The 19,861-nt window shown below is 45.9% G+C and overlaps 1 protein-coding gene across 1 annotated transcript in view; it reads right to left on the bottom strand.

The window, feature by feature from the left end:
* LOC133968496 (zinc finger E-box-binding homeobox 1-like) overlaps positions 1–19,850 on the bottom strand; it is a 48,168-nt gene extending 28,318 nt beyond the window's left edge. The window contains exon 1 of the mRNA XM_062404586.1: positions 19,765–19,850. Coding sequence (XP_062260570.1) covers positions 19,765–19,822 — 58 coding nt within the window. The 5' untranslated portion in view covers positions 19,823–19,850. The remainder of the gene's footprint in view (positions 1–19,764) is intronic.
* Between the last annotated feature and the right edge of the window lie 11 nt (positions 19,851–19,861).

Below are 19,861 nucleotides of genomic sequence, written 5' to 3'. Positions count from 1 at the left end.
AAGAGAGAGAGCCAAAAGAAACTAATACACTAGCACTTTTCCATTCTTCCCTCTATCTTTTTGTAATTCAATTTTTATGTAGATCTCCAGTTTGACAGACATGAGATTCCAGACTAAAACATTAGATCTTGTTGGATGGCTAAATGTCTGTGTGTGTGTGTGTGTGTGTGTGTGTGTGTGTGTGCGGGTGTGTCTGTGCGTGTGCTCTTTCATGGTGCCTGGGCTCATGACAGGCTATATATTATCCATAAATCACATGGATGTGACTCTTTGATTTTATTATGGGCACAAATAGACTGCAGTGCATGTGCAGCTCGACCTTCAGTGAACAGGTTCCTTTCAGAAAGCCGCCTCATGACAGTCTGCAGCTTCCAGGCCTGTTTGTGTGGATCAGTGTGGAGCATGACTTTGTATTCTCACATGTTAGGACACAAATTGACTATGAAAAGACACAACACAGAACTTCTATCACTTGTTAATAATGAAAGTGCAGTTTGTGGCTAGTAGCTCACTAGCCCTCCTCACCTGGGGGGGCAACCCTACAATGTGCCTTGATATTAAATTCTATTAATGTACTTCAGTGCACCGTCCTGATGGCTGCCCACGGCCTCTGCCCCCCCCCCCAACCCCCCCCCCCCCCCCCCGCCAAAGAGCAGCCACGTTTCAGTGTAAGACCAGGGGCCGGGGAGGAGAGAGTGCAGCCAAGCCAAGAGCCACGCTACGCCAATCAGTGCTAAAGAGGTCGGAAAGGTCGCTGCCCGGCTGCCGGCGCACACTGACCGGGAAGGAGCAGCGACAAAGCACGGAGAGGCCACCTCGGGGTGGGGGAGGGGGAGGGGGTGTCTGAGGAGGTTTTGTGAGCACATGGTCTTTGACCACATGACTCACTGGAGGACAGAAGAAAGCAGGGCAGCCAGCTTGTGGTTGAAATGCAACAATGGCGGGAGCCGGAGCTGCTGCTGAAGCCAATCCCTTGAATGTAAATCGGTTCATCCAGCAGCAGAAGCAGAGGAATCTTCCCCGGTGACATCGGCACAAACACAATCTACACAGAAGCATCACATGGTTGTTATTCCAGCTCGAGCAGCTGATTCCTTTGACTCCACACGGTCACCAGAGGTTAATCTGTGTCTACCAGCTAATTTTAAACCTGAACAATTCTCATCACACTGGACCATTTCTCCACTGGAACACTTTACGAGGATAAACAGCACCACTGATAATCAATCTCAACCTTTGATGGAATATCCACCAATTATTCCCTCGACATAACACAACGATCTGTACTGGAAACCATCAGGAAGCCCCCAGTGCTCTGTCAGCGATCAATATATGAACCTGTTTGCTCACATGCCTTCATCTTATCGCTATATTGCCCAAGGTCTCTGGTTTCGTATCAAATATCTCATTTGTTTTTCCATTTATTCATGGGAATAATCTAGAAACAGCTTCTACCATTTAATCGACAGTTCTGATATAGATCCTCTGTCAATGTGATCAAAATTATTAAGTAGGTCACCTTGTCTTAAAGTGGTTGATAATAATCGTAATAAATGTTATCTTGATCTAAAAAAACTACAAAAAAGAGTTTAAGAACTCAGGATAACATATTTCCAGATTGTACCAAATCATCCTGATTTCTGTTTGTGTTGATCCTTGAACACAGATGTATTTTCTTTCAACATAACCCCAATCAATCAGGGTATATATATATATATATATATGTTATCTAAACGCTCCAAATGCCATCATATAGAAACACCATGGTAAACAGCTGCTGGGTTTCTGTCGTCTCTCAGACCCGGTGCACATCTGGAGCGGGACTCCTCCAACCAGCTTGTTATCCAGCCCCAGATTCCTGTGAAATGTGCCGACGCCACACTCTCTCTCTCCGTGCCGTGCACAGACACAGCACTGTGCACCTTGTGATCAGCAGAACAAACAACAGACAGACAGACATGCAGCGGATGACACTTTTGTAAAGCTTTGGCGGTGCTGGGGATTTGCTATTTGTATTTGCAGCCCCTTAGGATCCTGTGTTGTTTTTGCCGGAGTGACAGATACTGGTGGGAGCAAATCTAGGTCATCGCTGTGCCCAGCATCGGTATTTCACCCACTGGTTTCCCTGCACGCTGGTTTTTCAAGTGTGAGTCTCATCCATGTGTTCACACTGCTAGCAGCGGACTGATAAAGATCTCATATATCAAACTCCTCAGGTAGAACTTTTCAGTTTCGGGGCTGTCGACAGGTTATCACATTTAACTGCCTCCTGCTTCCCTCCCAGTGAGATTTCACATTTAACATCCAATCACTGAACATTCAGAAAGTTTATGACGGAAGAGGATGGAAAGTTCTCAGGCTGCTGATAATAAATCAGCAAACTGAAGGAAAACATGAAAAAGACACACACAGTCTTTCTGTAGACGACTACACATCCATCCATTATCTGGATCACATCCCTTTAGGGTCGCAGAAGGGGGTGGAACCAATCCCAGCTGACAATGAAACAAATGGCGGAATGCACGTATCCTCTACCTACACCCAGGTCACACACAGGTCACCAGCGAATCAGGGCTGGTATACAGCGACACACATCCACTCACACTCTCCTTTATAACACGTTACCTAGCTGGATGAAACACATATGCTCTAATCCTGGTCGATTTATTGATAATGTAGATGATTGTTTGAGGCTATAATGCAGCCTTTGTTTTCAGGGTGACTTCTGGAGACCAGTGGTGTCCTGGTGGACAGTGGAGTGACGCCTACACGCTTCGGGGTCCTTGACAGGAAATCCCTTCTTGTAATGCGGCTGATGTTGACCTCTGACCCCCGCGTTCAGGAGGAGAAATCGTTCAGGTATTAGATCGGGGAAATATTAGAAAACAAAGTGACAGAAAGGATCTGTCCGGGCTGCTCAGTGGACTGATGCATGTTCCACATTATCGCTCTGGTCCTGCGAGTCCTTGTGACCTTTAACACCTGCCCCCCCCCCCCTTCCTCCGTCCTCCATCTTCCCTGTCACTCTCCACTCTGAGTGGGGGGGGGGAGTGGTCAATGTCTTCTTGGTGAAACCAGATTAATAAGCCCTCCATCAAACTGTTGACTCAGATTACAGAGAGATCCAAGAAGTACAGAGTCGATTCGGCGTCTTCTATGAAAGTGAAAAACTCAAAGTTCACAGAAACACTTTAGTTTTTTCTGCTCTGTGTGTAAACAGTGTCTCCACTGACCTTCATCACCACAGCGCTGTGGTTATCACACTGGATGTGTCGCTCAGGTTCACCTATTAGGTCTTTAATTACACAGACCAGTGTCTCCACTCCCTGAGCTTCACCCTCTGCCTGTCACAGCCTTAAAAAACATTTATAATATAACGATTATCGTAAAACATAATGGGAGGTGGAGCTTCAGAGCCACTCGGGTGAAAGCTCGGCTGCAGAGGAGAGGACTCCGTTACCTCCAACACTCTCCTTCTGTCTCAATCTACACCCAGAAGCTTTCATTGCAACTGATAATGTGTTTGTACTTCATATCCATTAGGCTTTGTGATTCACTGGAGCTAAAGAAAGACTATCCCACAGGCAAGCAGGTAATTGTGGAGGCTTTCAGCTAATCAAAGATCAGGATCAATAAACTGGAGAAGGTAATTCTGCAACGCAAGTGCTCAAGTCACAAAACGTCTTCTGGCGAGATGATCACATTAGAGATTACACACACAAATCAGCTGATGTGAGTCTTTCACAGACATAACAGCCTCTGAAAACTTCTGTTTCACAAAACAAACCCAGAGAAGATCGGAATTATCATTTTATTTAAACCGAAATATGGTTTATTTTCCAATTCCGATTGTTGTGGTTTTCTTTTGTTGTTATTTATAATTAAGTTGTGGTTAAACTGTAGGTGTTGTGGTTCTCATTCTGGCTGCAGAGTTAATCTGTCCTCTTGCTGAAGTTGCTCTGAAGGCCGTGCACTGTGCGTATCAACAGGATCAATCTCTTCCAGCTTATCAATAATAATCTCTGTCAGGCTGTTTTATGCCCCTGGCGGCCGGTGCTGTACCCATGTGGTCATGATCTCCTGCTCAGCACCAGCTCTCCTGCACCTCCTCCCTCCTCCTCCTCTCACCTGCTCAGTATTCAAATCACACAAGCTCTCTCCCTGCCAGAGAACTCCTTGGGAAATAGGTCGCAGAACTGTTTCCCTGATTACAAAGAGCCGTTTAGAAATCGGTTGAATCTGAGTTTTGTGATGTGTTACATTGTTGTTTGTGTGTTTAGTTGTGTCTGTTTGAGACGGAGCTGCCTCTGCTACACACACCAGCCTGTGGGGAGAGTGTCTACTGCCCCAAGCGGTTTCTGTATCAGCTTTGTGTTACGCTAAACTAAGCTTAACACCGGACCAGGCGAGGAGCGCGTGGGTCCGCCTTGAGCTTTAGGGTAAACACGCCTGAGCGCTCAGAGAGAGGCTGTAACATCAAAAATGGAAAACTGGATTATCACAGCTGACCTTGGCTGACGGGCCCAACCGAGGTCGGCTGGAAGGTGACGTCAGTCCCAGGGTTCTCTTTGCACTTGTGGCCCGAGTGAGGGGCTGAGAAAAGAGAGGAGATACACACTTGAGTGGAAACAACAACTTCTGTGTCCTATCAGCTGTTCTGGTGCATTTTGAATATCAGCTGATAAAAACTTAATGGAACTGTTTAGTTCTGTCTTTATTAATTTGGTTTCTCCTGCCTCCTGATCTAACGACACAGATGAGGAGGGTGTGGGTGTTATCTGATCTGTGTCGCTCTCCAGAAACTCCACTCCTGGAAAGTCCCACGCTTTCACGGAATCAAATCCAATCTCGGAAAGATTTGTTCGAATCTGTCTCATAATTAAACGTAAACATTTCTGTTATATCTCAGAAAAACCACTCATTTGAGAAGCAAAGGAAGATTCTGGGTCGTAAAGTTGTAGTTTACTTCAATATCATAATTTATAAAAAAGGAATCAACAAATTGACAGTTTAAATAAAAGTTGGATAAAGCCTGACTTCTAACTAATCTGCTTGAAAAGCATAATCGAAATAACAGTGATTGTAACACTGCAAAGTCTCAGTACCATACCCCCCCGATATCTCCATCTTCCAAACCCAGCCGGTCACTTCAAGCTCCCACCATCTTCCATCATATCACTTAATCAGACCACTGTATTATTGGCACCGCCAGCGCAGAAACCACCCATCTACTGTATGTCAGGAGTTGGCAGCTTGTGCGGCGCGCTCTGCAGGGATCTCTCTCTGGCACCGAGCCTCGGTTGGCACAGCAGTTCTGTCCTCCCTAAATGAAGACCATGCCGCTGCCGTCTGGAGGCCGGGCCGGCTAGCTAGCTCGCTTTGAACGTCTGTCAGCGGGACGAGCGTCAAGCCGGGAGATGAGACGGTGCTCGGGTACCAGATAGGAGATGCAGAGGGAGTGGCACAGAGCGGGAGGGCGCCACCATATGCTATCAGCCGTTGGATTAGAGAGTTCAGCTGAACCTCTGGGACGGTTGCAGGGGGCACAGCTACAGGCTAGGGCAGATCAAACTGATATTTGATTCACTGAAACGCTCGTTCCTCCTGCTCTGTTTCAACTTCTCATGTGTGAGCACAGGAAGGATGGAGCGGTGCGAACCCTCCACGAGCAGCCGGTGAAAATGCTGTGGCCTATTTTGAGAGCATAATGAGATGCAAGCCTACTTTCCTTTTACAGGTGTGTTTGGGGAAAACATCAAAAATAAACAAGTCAAGGCTGTTCTGTGGTTGGTAGGCAGTAAAAGACAGAGGCATAAACCTAAGCCTGCCGGCGCACAAAGCAAACTCCCAGGATGTGCAGGCAGTCTATGAGGATATAGACAATTGTGTGTGTGAGGATGTGTGTGTGTGTGTGTGTGTGTGTGCGCCTGTTTACCCAGTCACACAATGCAGGGAGGAGGGGGAAGGAAAACACTGGGACAGGCAGGACCTTCCGAACACAGTTTAGCAGAATGTCAAGCACGTTCAGTTCGCCGGTCGACTGAAGTGTTCACCACACGAGGCAGCAGAGAGAGAGAAGAGTGAATCCCAGACAAATACTTATTATTATTATTCTGACACCTTCTAGTCACAAACGTTGTGTTATAGTTACAGGATATACAGTGCGTGAGTTTTGGATGAAGTTCGCGTCTGAAATAAACATGTGACGTGTCGATATCACACATTTCAGCCACGTTCAGAAATAACTAAACATAAAGAGGTCAAACGAGGTCGAGTCGAGTCCAATTAATTCATCCTGCGGTTTTAAGAAAAACAGCTTTTGACACCAGAGTGATTTAAACAGAAATAAAAGCAGCTCATATTCACAGTCATGAGACTCGGAGCTGGAGAGGAGCACTGTGGGCTCGGAGAAGCTCGGCCGGGGGGGGGGCAGGGGTGTAGCTTTCCTCCCCTGAAGTGTGGTATAATATAATTGTGCTGAAGGTCTGCATGCTCACGCCACAGGAGAAGAGGTTTATACTGAAGCCTGCCTGCTGTAACAGTGTCAGATGGTATTTATGAGACTTGTAATGGGGCTGAAACCCGGGCACACCTGCTACGCTGGGCAAGGTATGATACACACACACACACACACACACACACACACACACACACACACACACACATCAACACACACACCCAACACATACTTAGAGCAAATACTGGATTTTTCTTGTTTCTGCTGATTTTCAGCTGTTTGTTTAGGCTCTATTTTAAGAGTTGTGTTGCCAGACAAATCTGATTATGACACTATGAACATAAATACTCGGGGAACAGTTTGTAAATACTGGATTGAGTCATTGGGGGGGGGGGGGGGGGGGGGGGGGGGCCTGGCAAGAGCAGCGCTGGGGCAGATTTTTCCAGGAAAGTCGAAACGGTTTTCGGTCACATCTCATGAACATTTTCCATATTTCCATCACCTTCAGATTTAATTACATTTATAAGCCCCTTGATTATTTCCCAAAGACGCATGTGTTTAATTCAAGAGCACAGCCGTTAGGAAATTAGCACCACAGCTAATGATTATATTCATTATCGATTAATCCAACAGTTCTCAATGAATCTTACAAGTTGATGTATATAACTTTCTCGCCTGAAGCCCAAAACATCCAGTTTGCTCCCATGAAAGGAAAAGATATATGTACAAGGTAGAACCAGACATTTATCCTTAAAACAAGAATTGCTTGGTTGATAAAATGTAATATTTTTCTAGCTTTAAATCAGAATCAAAAGGAAATACATCCCGACTTGGAACCGAAGAATCTGTTAGCTCACAGATTTTATTTTGCCGTTCATAAACGCTCCTGCTGTCGAGCCCTCTGTCTTTCATGTGAGGCGCGGTGAGGCCAAAGCAACTGGTGACTAATGAGCCTCCACACGTCTACACACTGCAAGCTGGTGAGATCAACTCCCACTATCTCTGAACTCGTGTTAAGATGCATGAGAACAGAAAGGGGAAAACAAACAGTGGTGATGAAACCCAGTCGAGACGCTGCAGCCTGGGAAGCTGCACACGAGCCGATGCAACAAGAACTCAAAAAGGCCAAAATGCAGCTCAGCTCCACCTCTGCTTTAGGTTTCAGACTTTGATAAGAGCAGGGAATTTAAAGTTTTGCACAGATACATGGTACATCAATGGCAAAATGAGGAAAAGTGAAGCCAAATCGTTGGAGTTGTCCCCTAGTGGCCGGCTGCGGTATGGTCTAAAAACCAAGCCTCCATGTGGGCAAATACAGTTAAACATTAAATATGATTGCGGTCATTTTTTTGTCAACTGAATAAACATTTAGCAAACGCAATAGAGTTCCAGTGATCCCAGCCACCGCTGCTGCAACACCAGTACAGAGGAAACCCCATCACTCACTAAGTAAACAGGCCACACCATCACATAATGGTTTGTGGTTGATAACTTGAGTTCCGTAACTTTTTAACATCAAAGCACTGCAGCTTTAAAGGTATTTGACAGATAGCAGTTAAAGGTCACCCAGTGATTTGAGTCAGTCGCAGTACAGACGGAGCAACAATCATCACACCCTCGTTTAGTTCAGTAACTAATGAGACGTCCAATTAACAACACTACAGTGGAATCTCTCTTTAAAAGGGAAATGCAGAATCAGAGAAACGAGTCTGCAGAGTCTTCTCTCTCCTCTTAGACCGAACAGCTGACACCTCCCCAGTCGTCACTGATGCCAGATCTGCTTTGATCATCACAAATCTACCAAAGTGGAGAAGCACGGTGGTGTTCTCATCGGCAGAGAAGAGACGGTGTCCTACATCCTGAACACTCAGCGGAAAGGAGAGCAGCAATTACAAAGGGGAGGTAAATTAGAAGAGGTAATGTGTTCAAAACAATATGAAGCAATATGCTCAGTGCACGTGGCAAGAACGACCAGAGACAAAATTATTTATCTGTCTCTGTTGTCTGTGAATTGTTTGATCTATAAGAAGAAAATAGTGAAAAGGACAATTCCACAAGGCTCAAAATGACGTCTTGAAATTGTTTGATTTTTCAAACAAACAATATTGTCAATTTAAGACTGAGGAATCTTAAATATCTGTTATTTTAGCTTGATGGACTATTTAAAATCCTTATAAATTAGATAAGTATAAATGAATCTGTCTGGTGACAAATCGTTTCAGCTCAAGAGCTGCGTCAGGAAACAGAGAACGTTGCTTCCTGAAGGAAGGATGTGTCCCCCCCCCACCGGACCCTGACATCACATTTTTACAATTTCATGGAGCGGCTGCAGGCTGAGTCACTACTGTGTCACGTGAATCAAGAGATACGATGAACATGTATTCAGATAGAGAAGCTTGTGCAGTGTGACGCTCGGGCCCCGACGACACCCTGCCAGGAAGCAGTGTGTGTGTGTGTGTGTGGGGGGGGTGATGCAGTTATTGTCAAGTATCTGGTATGAACGTGTTGCTTCATGCCTGCGGCTCATCAGAAAGAAGCCTCTCCTCTCTCCTGGCAGCCGCCTCAATTACTGCAGCATCACCCGCGGCTCCGTCATCCCTCCATCCATTCAGACTGGGTGTAATTCATCAGGGCCGGGGTGGCCTCCATTAGCGCTCCTCCACGGGGACAGGACAGCCTCTGCAGCACTCAGGGAGCGCACTGGGCCCCCGCACTTTACCCTAACAGCTTCATCGACTCTGCATCCCTTGAGCCAGACACACACACACACAGACACACACACACACACAACCTCTGGAGGGCCCAATTAACAACCATCACCTGTAATTCAATAACAACGCTCCCTTTCTCTCCTCCTCTCCAGCTCTCTCTCTCTCTCTCTCAAAAGGATTTCAAAAGGATGACTCCTAATGTTCTCCTGCATCAACAAACACATCTAAATCCACGCTGACAGGTTATTAAGGGGTTTGAATAGATCTGCATACTTTGTTTTGAACCAGGAGGTGTATCGCACCGCCTCTCTCCCTTCTTCCTCACAGGGTTCATTTTGTTTATTCACAAGCGCCATCTATCATATTCCCGGGTCCACGCACTACAAATCAAGCCCACAGGCTGCAGGGTGGAGGACAGACACAAAGAGAGGATCCACGTTTCTGCACTCGGCCTCTAATCAAATCCTCTGATCCATCCATCCTGCGTGGTGGGAGAGGGGACCTGTGAAACAGCAGCTCCACATCCATCCTGCTTTAAAACCAATTTAACATCCAAATACATAAAGACAAAGCTGTCTGCAAGACAAGACACAACGCAAACACAAACACACAACCTTGATATACAGTCATATGTAGTTACCCTATTCACACCTGGTCTTTAATTACGTGTTGGATAAAAACACCCCGACCACATGAAAGTACATGTGAATAGGAAGCCACTATTTCCCCTTCTATTCCCCAGCTGTCAGTTTATTAGGAACGTCTCACTTCAGTTAATAGTCTGATCCAACAAGTCAATAAATATTCTCTTTGTGAAAAGTTCAGCTTTTGTTGAAACTCGGTCAAAGAAGGTTATAATATTCATCAAACTACCCCCCCCCCCCCCTTCTTCAATCAGTCCAACATGTCCCAGCTGCAGTTCTGTCCACTTTGACTTTGTCCCTCAAGCAGGCATAGAAACAAATTCTTGAGAAATGTCATCAAACTTTTTTCCATGTCTGTGTGAAACACACATGTGAAAACACAAAGGGCTCGACAGCAGCATCGAAGAGGAGAAATAAATCTCTGCACTGTGCTTCTAATCTAATTCTCCATTCAGCTCCCACCTGTCCTGCTGCTGCTGGACCCCCCCGAGGTCCCTGGGGTGTCTTTAGTGGGTCCAGGCCCCTCATAACCCACCTGTCCCACCACTCCTGATTTATGTCTCCTGAGACCACTGGGGCTGCTGGGAGGTGGTCTCCACCAATTATCTTTTTTTAAAAGGCTCTATTCAATCACAGGGATCTTCAGAGAATGTTGTGGTATGGCTCGTGGCTTTATAATGACTGTTTTCACTTTGTTAGAATTACTGTAACAAATAATGTCCCTGTGAACACATCTATTGTCCAAATAGAGGAATTTACTTGTTGATTATGTCCAACATCAGTTCATCTGTCTGTCAATGGATTAATTTGTGGAAGGAATGTTAGAAAAACTGTTCGACTGATGCTCTACAAACTAAATGTATTCACTTAGGCCAATGGAAAGAAAAAAGCTGGACCAACAGAAAACCATAACATTGTTTATGTGACTCAGCTGAAGAACAATATTCTCAGACGTCATAATTCAGATAAATTGAGCTTCATCTTGGTTCTGTTTCCCTTTTCATTCTTCCAGTTCCTTCTCTCCTCCCAGCATCCTGTTCTTCTTCTTTTAAATGCTCTGCACCTGTTTCCCACTGGTTTACCTCTGAGGTGTGTCCCAGTTTGAAATGGAAGCGAATCAAAGTGAGGAGCCCACCACTGGCAAGCGGCACTCCTCTTCAATTCCTAACATTCACCGGATTCAGCTTGACTGAGTCTCAGCAGCGCAGCGCCCTCAACCGTGTCTCGGTGTTGTGCCTGAAGGCGAGCACTGGGCCCGGGGCTGCGCTCTCACTGGTTCTCACTGGTTTCCACTGAGCTCCAGCAGCCGCCAGCCTCGGCCCTGCTCTCAGGTGAAGCACGAGGAAGAACCAAACTGAGAATGGAGGGGAAGGAAGAATATGCAAATTGTGCCACCGCCAAAGGAGAAGGAGAGGAGTTTCCCACCAGCTGAGTGTGAAAAGAGTACCCCCCCCCCCCCCTCTCTCTTCCACACACAGGACTTTGAATGAGGCTCTTTCTTTTGACACACACTGGCCTGCATGAGCGCAGAACCCCCACAATCACACAAACTCACTCACGGACGAGCATGTGCATAAACTGCTGCTGGGATGCACTGGTATTGGAGTTCTCAGGCACATCATTACTGGTGGATACTGGTCAGCGGCAGCAGCAGCAGCAGAATGAGCCGTGTCCCAGCTCAGCTCTGGTTAACAGAGGAGTGTAGAATAAAATGTGAGCTGCTCCCTGCTGGGAAGCCTCTTGAACACATGAATATTCAGGTGGCTGAATGAGGACGATGAAAGGCATCAGCAGAGCAGGTTACTTGTGGAAATGGGTTAGACCACCTTAAAAAGAAAACAAGTTTGGCAGTTCCTCTGAGATTTGATGCACCGGTGGCGCTGGAGGTAAATTTCAGTTCTGGTTCCACATTTGGTTTTTGTTTTTTGAGAGTAGGCGGCAGCGAGCAAACTTCACAACACAAATCTTAAGAAGCGTTGTAAGTTCAAAACAGGATTTGGCTTCATAATAAAATGATTTAACGCAGCAGACTGCACTGGAAATTGATGTTCTTCTTCTTTTTCTCAACATGGTATCTGTCTTGCATCTTTATACCAGCAAAGCAGCTTTAAACTCTCAATATCTTTGATTAAAATTACAGCTTCAAATGTATTTTCTAATTAACCAGAAAGAAAAAACATGAAAAATCATTGATTTCTCTCGAGGACATTAATTATACTGACGAACTGCATAACCACCTAAACACAGCTCCTCCCTTTTGTGCTGTGATGTTGTTATTCATGTTTTGGTTTTGAATGTGTCATAACACCCATTTACGTGTCCTAGATACAGAGGAAGTTTATGGATTATAAAGCCAGCTACAGCAAATTAATTGTTCTTAATATTTTCCTCAAGATCCTTCGTCCTGTAGGTTTTTACCACAGCTCTCTTGTTCCACACATAACTTGAATAATACTCAGAGGATTGGCAACTCCACAGATTGTTATTTATCTATATCTATTCATGAATCGCCCTATCTCAGAACATCACTATTGTCCACCTCCTGATCCAGATCCAAGTCATAATGTGGTTCTTCACTGACCATCAGCATCCACACACTGTTCTCTGCCACAGAGCCTCATATAGGACATGTGGCTCTTGTGTTTTGTGGAGAATCCCAGCTCCAGGACTGCTCCACTGACCTCTGACCTCTATGAGGACAACTGGGTGGGTGGGGGTGGCTGGGGGGATGGCTTCCAATCTGCTGACCACACTGTTCACCAAGTTTCAGATTCTTCTAAACATCCTTTCACCGTCAACCTGTCATTAAGTTTCTATACTGACTATCTGCGTTTATATTTGTTGATATGAAAACTTTTATTTTACAGAATCATCGATTCAGAAAATATGTTCTATATATTTAATTGTATTTGGATTTAGATTATGGATTTAAAGAAAAACATCAAGGGGGAATTAAACTATCATTTCCCAGTTTTTAATTATGTACTATAACCCTTCTCTACTCCCTTATATCGGTATCAGCCACAACGCTTCACCTCAGGAAACATTAAAATAGAAATACCCTACTTGATGGTTTTGAGGTTTTTACTGAAACGAGGTGTAAGTGACACGTTTCTATTTCTATCCACCATGTTGTGCTGGTTTCTCTCATCTCGCTCTGAGGAAGTTCAACTTCCATGTTGTCATCACCCGGCTCTGAATACATCATCTGATTTAACTTGGTTTGAGTGTAAAAACATTAGCACCAACCCGACCTGCCTTTAACCGTCCATGTCTGATCTGTCAAGGTTCCTCTATCAGCTGATGTCTCCTAATTGAAACGCAGCAGCATCAGCAGGAGGATTCTCCCTCACAGGCATCGTGCTAATGCATGTAAATCCAAACAAGAAGGCCTGTGTTGTTATGCAAAGCCTGGAGGAAAGTAGCTGTTTCCCACCTTGATGCTAGCACACACACACACACACACACACAGACACACACACACACACACACACACACACATTACTCAATTAGTCACAGCAGCAGCATCAGTAGCCCTGACGCACCTCCCCCTCTGGACCATAAAAGGCAATGGGAGGGGTTAACGCTGACTCGCTAAAGACATCCTGTAGTGCTTTGTCATGCCACAGGCCCATTTGGGCAAAGGAAACAACACACACACACACACACACACACACACACACACACACACACACACACACAGACCCACACACAGCAACATGAATGACCAGTGGCCATGGATCACTTAACAGCTACTGTTGACCAGGACCACGTCTAACAGCACTCAGGACTACTTCCCCCTGACCCTTGGACATGTGCATTAATATTCACATTACACTCAAGTCGTACAGGACTCATGTTAGAAGTTATAAATACATTATTTAAACAAAATATCACAATAGCTTGAGATGCAGGAAGGTGCAGATAAAAATCAGGGTGCGGCTTCCATGATAAACAACATCATAACATCTATTATTGAGTATAAGTTTGATTATGTGAGCTCAGCAGCATGAATCCAGCCTGTGGTGAATCATATTAAGATCAGTATTAACTCAGGGGAGGAGGAGGACACTCACATGACTCCTCCGCTCTGTAGACAAGCGTAACTGGAGCACCTCCCTGTGACCTCAAGTAAAAATGCTTCATTCAGACACCGAGACAGAAGAGTTCCACGAAACAGACTGCAGCTCTCACACAAATCCCCTTATTCCTCTAAGAGAGCGCACTGTACGAGGCTGTGGAGCTCTGCCACAGACACAACACAGAAGATGGTCTTAAACCGGGATTCAACCCTGATCTGAAGGAGATAGATCAGACGAATCTCAGTCTGTAAAACGGAGACACAGAGAAAAACGCTTGACATCCGAGCATCAGACAACAGCAAGTGGATCAAAGAGCCCATCGCTCCACAGAGAGAGGGGTTCCTTCAAAATATAATTCAAAGCAACAAATGTTTATTATATATCAGCGTGAACTGATTTAGAATATTAGTTTCACTTCAATAAAAAAGCTCTTATCACTTCTTCAGCGTTATTCCATAACAGCAGACGGGCTGTACTACCACTGACAAATACAATTTTTAGAGAGATGCACGGCTTCAGCTATTTAAAGAAGTAATTGGTTTGAATTCCTCGATGTACGTGGGTTCCTTTTTCAGTTACGACTGTCAAACTGGAGTGGATGATACAAGAAGTTCTATAACGTTCATACTCTGCACGTATTTGTGTTTTAAATGGTTTCTCCTGAGCTAGGCTATACAGGGTGAGTAGCATACAGCTGCTAAAACACTTTATACAAGTTGTTGTTTCTTAAAATGCACTGGTATCGGAGAGGTACTGTGTACAGGCCGACAAGTAAAGACCATGTATCAGAACATCTCCAGTTGAAGGTTGTACCACATGTTCCATTTCTCCACAGACCTCCACCGGGCCGACGCTGCTAGAGGCCGAGCCCTGGCTAACTTCTACCTCGGAGCCGGAGAGCAGGCCGCTGTGTTTATCCTGTCAGAGGTATGTTAACACCAGGCCGCAATCCTGGAGTTCCTAAATTGCTGTGTTAGATTACAGCCAAGCGGAGGGCACGCAACCCCCCCCCACACACACACACACACACACACACACAGAGCACTTAAACGCGATAGGAAAGGCGTTGGATGAAAGAACTGTGAGCGAGGCAGCAGCAGCAGCAGCAACAGGCCGTCTGCACCGAGAGCCAACACCTGCCATTTACAGTGGAGCTGCCTGGCATGTGGCGGCGCTGAGGATGAGGTCATCAAGGCAGCGGGTGGATTCATGCAAAAACAAAGATGACTTCATATTTCTACTCTACGAGCAATCGCACAACATATAAAAACACAGGAACAACAATCGTATGAACCCTGCACGCTGCCTCCACTCACTTTAACCTTAAGTGCGCCGTAGACTCCTCATTGAGGCGAGTGCAGTGAGGGAGAAGTGAAAGTTTTGGGGCGTCCCTGCAGGCCGATAGAGAGATGACACTCGTTCGCTGGGCTTTTACACACTGACATGTTTACAGCTGCTGCCTGGAGGGGAAATCATCTCCGAGAAGAAGTAGAGCAAGGGCAACCGACTGTCAACCACCATTAATACCAGGCAGGTTAGGGCTTTTGTTTGTTGAGACAGGCGAGAGCAGAAACATTTGAAGTTGGGAAGCCCAATGTAACAGCGCGGGGGGGGGGGGGGGGGGGGGTGGCAAATGAGTCTCCAGACAAACTCCAATGGGGCTCATTACGGATGAGATCAAACTACAAGGTTTTATGGCTTAAAGGAGATGGAGGTGCCAGGGAAGCTCAAGATATTCAAGGAGAAATCAGAGTCTGAGCTTCTTCTTCTGTTTCTCACTAGTTTCAGTCACAGGAGAAGTTTCAACAGTAAAGACCAAAGATGATGTTTATATGTTTTATATTACATAATAAACACAACGTTTATTTACTTTTAACAGTTTATTTAATTTAACTTATCAACTGAAGCATGCAACCGCCATTCCATTTCTGCCAACACCCCCCCCCCCACACACACACACACACACACACACACCTCATGTGGTCCAAGCATAAGGTCAAAGGGGAAACTCCCTTTACCGTAAAGTACAGAGTAGAGGGGAAATACATGTTTCCAAAAAGGACATAAATCTCTGGGAAATATCAGAAGCTGATTAATCGATTAGGTGTATGTGAATTAAATTGTCACTTTTCACTATTATCTAACAATTTATAAACTTCCCTGTGAGGGCTCCAACTATTTAGACCAATCAAGATGAGGAGAGCTGTCATGCAAACTCCTTGTCCTCTTTTAAATCTAAATGTTTATCTTTGGGCTATCTCTGTTACATTTTTCATTTCTATATCTGTGCTCTATCGCTGTGTTATCTTCATATGGTTTTTAAATGGTTTCTAATTGTTTGCTTTTTAACTGTGTACTGTTGTTTACCTTGAATTTGTGAAGGCCCTTGTTACTGTGTTTTGAAAGGTGCAATATCAATAAAGAGTATTTGTAGACATGGTAATTATGATTTTATTTATTTGGACAATGATAAATGTAAATGTTGTTAGTAGGCTCAGAAATGACTAAAGCATTAAAATATATAAAGTGAAATGAATCTTTGGTCCCATTCGTATTATGGGATGTAATATAAGAAATGTCCACAAATAGGAGGTCTTCTCACTTTCTAGGCTGAGTCATAATAAGTGCAAATTATAAATATCAACTCATCTGATTGATCAGAGCACATTGGAGCTTCCTGTGAACCAGCAGCCTCATGGTGGTGACGGCAGCCTGCTGGTCATGGTGCATTAGCTCGGGCTAATGTTTGGCACTGATCCGCTCGTTTGAAATTCAAAGAGGTGAAGTGTGTCTGTGGAGGAGCGGTTTGTGTCACGAGGCTGAAAACTGATCACAATCAGGGGAAACAACACAGAAGGTGAAGAAATGAAAAGAACACGCAGATGAGTTTCTCCCTTTGCAGCTGATCACATGGACCAAGATGCGCACCTCCCCCCCCACCAGATAATCTCATTTTAAAAATCATTATTAGTATAAATCACAGCAGATTAGAATCTCTGGATGGTTTCCCCTCGTGTGTGTTCGCCCCGAGCGGAGAGGATCTCACGAGGAAACTGCACCTTGATAGGTGTTGCATCACCTTGCGTCTACCTGGCTGTCTCTGGTCCAGAGAAAACCAGCAACCCCGCCTTCACTGCAGTAATGGTACTGACCGCCATTCCCCCCCTCCCCGCACGCAGCGTGCGTTTGTCTCCGGAATTACCGCAACACAATAGATGGAGAGGCTTTGACTCGCTGCACGATGGAGGGATAAAGGGGAATAGCCACCTTCTGCACCGCTCGTTTCCCCGCACACACACACACACACACGCACACACACAGCTGCAGGACGCGCTCGACCAAAACGGCTCCACGCACAAAAAAAAAAAAAAAACGCAAATAGAAGGGGGGAGAGATGAAACATGCACAAGTGGGTCAGAAAATGCGTGTCCATGAGATGAATCCCGCGAGAATGAAGAAGGGAGGCGAGCGTCCATGCGAAAAAAAAAACTACACAATCATCAGCTCTACCTGCACAAGTTGACATCTGGAGCGGCTGCGTCTCTGCTCCTCCGCAGACACCGAGGCTTCGGGAGGCGGATGCGGTTCCGGTCACGGTGGAGAGCCGCAGGTGTTATTACGCGTTTCTCTTTCTCTTTTTTTGCTTTATGTCCAAGCCATTGGTCCGCCCCCCCTCCCGTTATCCGTGAGTGCAGGTAAACATGATGATGATGAGGATGATGATGGTGGCGGTGAGGAGGAGGAGGAGGAGGATGAGGATGATGATGATGGCTCCTGCACGGACGCACAGAGTCACCGTCGTGTCGTCATCAGCAGGAGGAGAGCGAAGGGGGGGGGGGGGCTAAGGTGCTTTCCAGCCCCTCGACTCAAGCAACACACCTCATCGCGGTAGATCTGTGCAGATTCACTGGTTTTTAATAGGATGATGCCACGTAAGAGGAGGGGGGGGGGTGTACAGGTAAGAAAGCGTCCAATGAGGGACTCTCCCTGCAAAGCTTCGGCTAAATTTAAAGTTACTGCACCAACCTGCGTTTAAAGTTATATTTGCCATATTCAAAATAGAGCCAGACCACGTGCAGCTGTCGTAGGACCGTGTTATTAAAGGGTTATTACACCCAAAGCACCACGAAAACAACCACCACCAAGTAGTGCGATGAAGCCCCCCCCAAAAAAGACAACATATCCCAGCCGAGTTCACACGTGCACGGTGCAGCAGTCGAACATGTGAACCGTGGGCAGTTTGCACGATGGTAAAGAGGGGAAACCACAGGGAGACGGGACAAATGCAGGATTTACGAAGCTAGTCTGGTGCAAATGTGAAAAAAATGAATCCTCCAGAGGTTTTGTCGTCATTTAAAGTTATTGCACCAATGAAATTATATTCTTATAATCTTTATATATAGCAAATAGACCCAGGATTAGTCTCATCGTACACGCACCTATACTCAAACACAATGTTTGTAGAGGCATCGTGAAGATAAACTCCACGTATCAGAGGATTATAACACATTTAACACGACAAGACAAACAACAGAAGGCAAGATAGCAGAGAAATGCAAGCCCACGTGTCTCCCCTCGAAAATACCCCCCCCCCTAAAATAACAACATTTCTAACCCGACTTTACAGATGCACAGAGTCGAACATGTGAATTATGAGTTGCATGATGTTCAAAAGGAAAATACGCAGGATTTACGAAGCCAAACTGGTGCAAACGTGAACATACATTGTCCTAATTAAAAGTTATCGCACCAACCAAGTGTTATTCTTATCATCTTTATCTCTAACACATGTAGCCTCAGCCCACATGCACCCACTCTGACGTGTTTCTAACGGAATCAGGAGGATAAACTCCCTATTAGAGGATCATAACACATTAAACGCGACAAATCAAACACCAAGCGAGATAACAGAGGCAATAAATCTCCCTAGAACCTCCACAGTGATGCCAAAAAAAAAACAATCCTTCGTCTGCAGCATTTCACACATGTGCAACAAGCAGCTCCTCGAACATGTGCACTGTGCGCAGTTTGCATGAGAATCGAGCAGAAAACCATTAACCCAGTGTGAAAAAAAAGAAGCTAAACTGGTGCAGATGATAAGGAAACGCGCACAAAAGGTGGAAATAACGGTTCTCGTGGAGGATCAACACTCTTACCTTCACTAAAGGGAACATGTGGTGTTGCAGTCGCAGCAGGGAGGGGTGAAGTGGAGATAAAATAAACATCCCATCACCGGAGCAGCGGTGCACCCCACATTAAAACCAAACCCCATGCAGCAAAGCCACTGCGATAAGCGGCCACAGCCCGTTTCCCCGTCCGGTGCCGAGCACGAGCAGCTAAAGTTGATGTTATTCTGACCGGGACAGAGAAGCTGAAGCGTCCGGGCCCGAGTGGGGGAAAACTAATCCCGCAACAAAAAAACCTCGCCCTGAAAAAAAAAAAAATCCATCCACTTATTAGAACTACAAACTGCGCAGAACGGGCCACGTTGTTCTGAGAAAGCCCCAAAACCTGCCGCCAAGAGTTGCTCTGCGTGGGAAAGTGGAAGAAAAGTGGAGAAACAAAGATGGAGAGAAAAAGAGTTGAGGAAAGAAGCCGCGGAGGAGAGGGACGCGCTCCTCGGGTTATTCTAGCAGGATAACGGTTCACTCCTCCCGGGCGGCCCCCATGCACCGCTAGGCGGAGGAGCCAGCCAGGTATAACGGTCCACCACCACCACCAACCCTGGGACGCGGAGAGTCCGCACAAACTCCCCGGAACGTCCCCCAACTCACTCCCGGTAACTCTCCGGGAGGAGTTCAGCGGGGAGGCTCGGCTCCGGCGGCCGGCCCGGAGCTCTCAAAAGCGGCGGCGGAGGAGTTGGGACTTACCGCTGCTCCTCTTCGGGTTGGCCTGTTTTCTGCGCTTACACCTGGGGCCATCCGCCATGATCCTCTCGCTGAGTCTGAAACGCAGCCGCTCGCTCGT

The sequence above is a fragment of the Platichthys flesus genome, chromosome 14 (assembly GCF_949316205.1).
Source record: "Platichthys flesus chromosome 14, fPlaFle2.1, whole genome shotgun sequence".
NCBI lineage: Eukaryota > Metazoa > Chordata > Actinopteri > Pleuronectiformes > Pleuronectidae > Platichthys > Platichthys flesus.
Note: the sequence above shows the minus strand (reverse complement) of the source record. Positions and strands in the feature narration are given on the sequence as shown.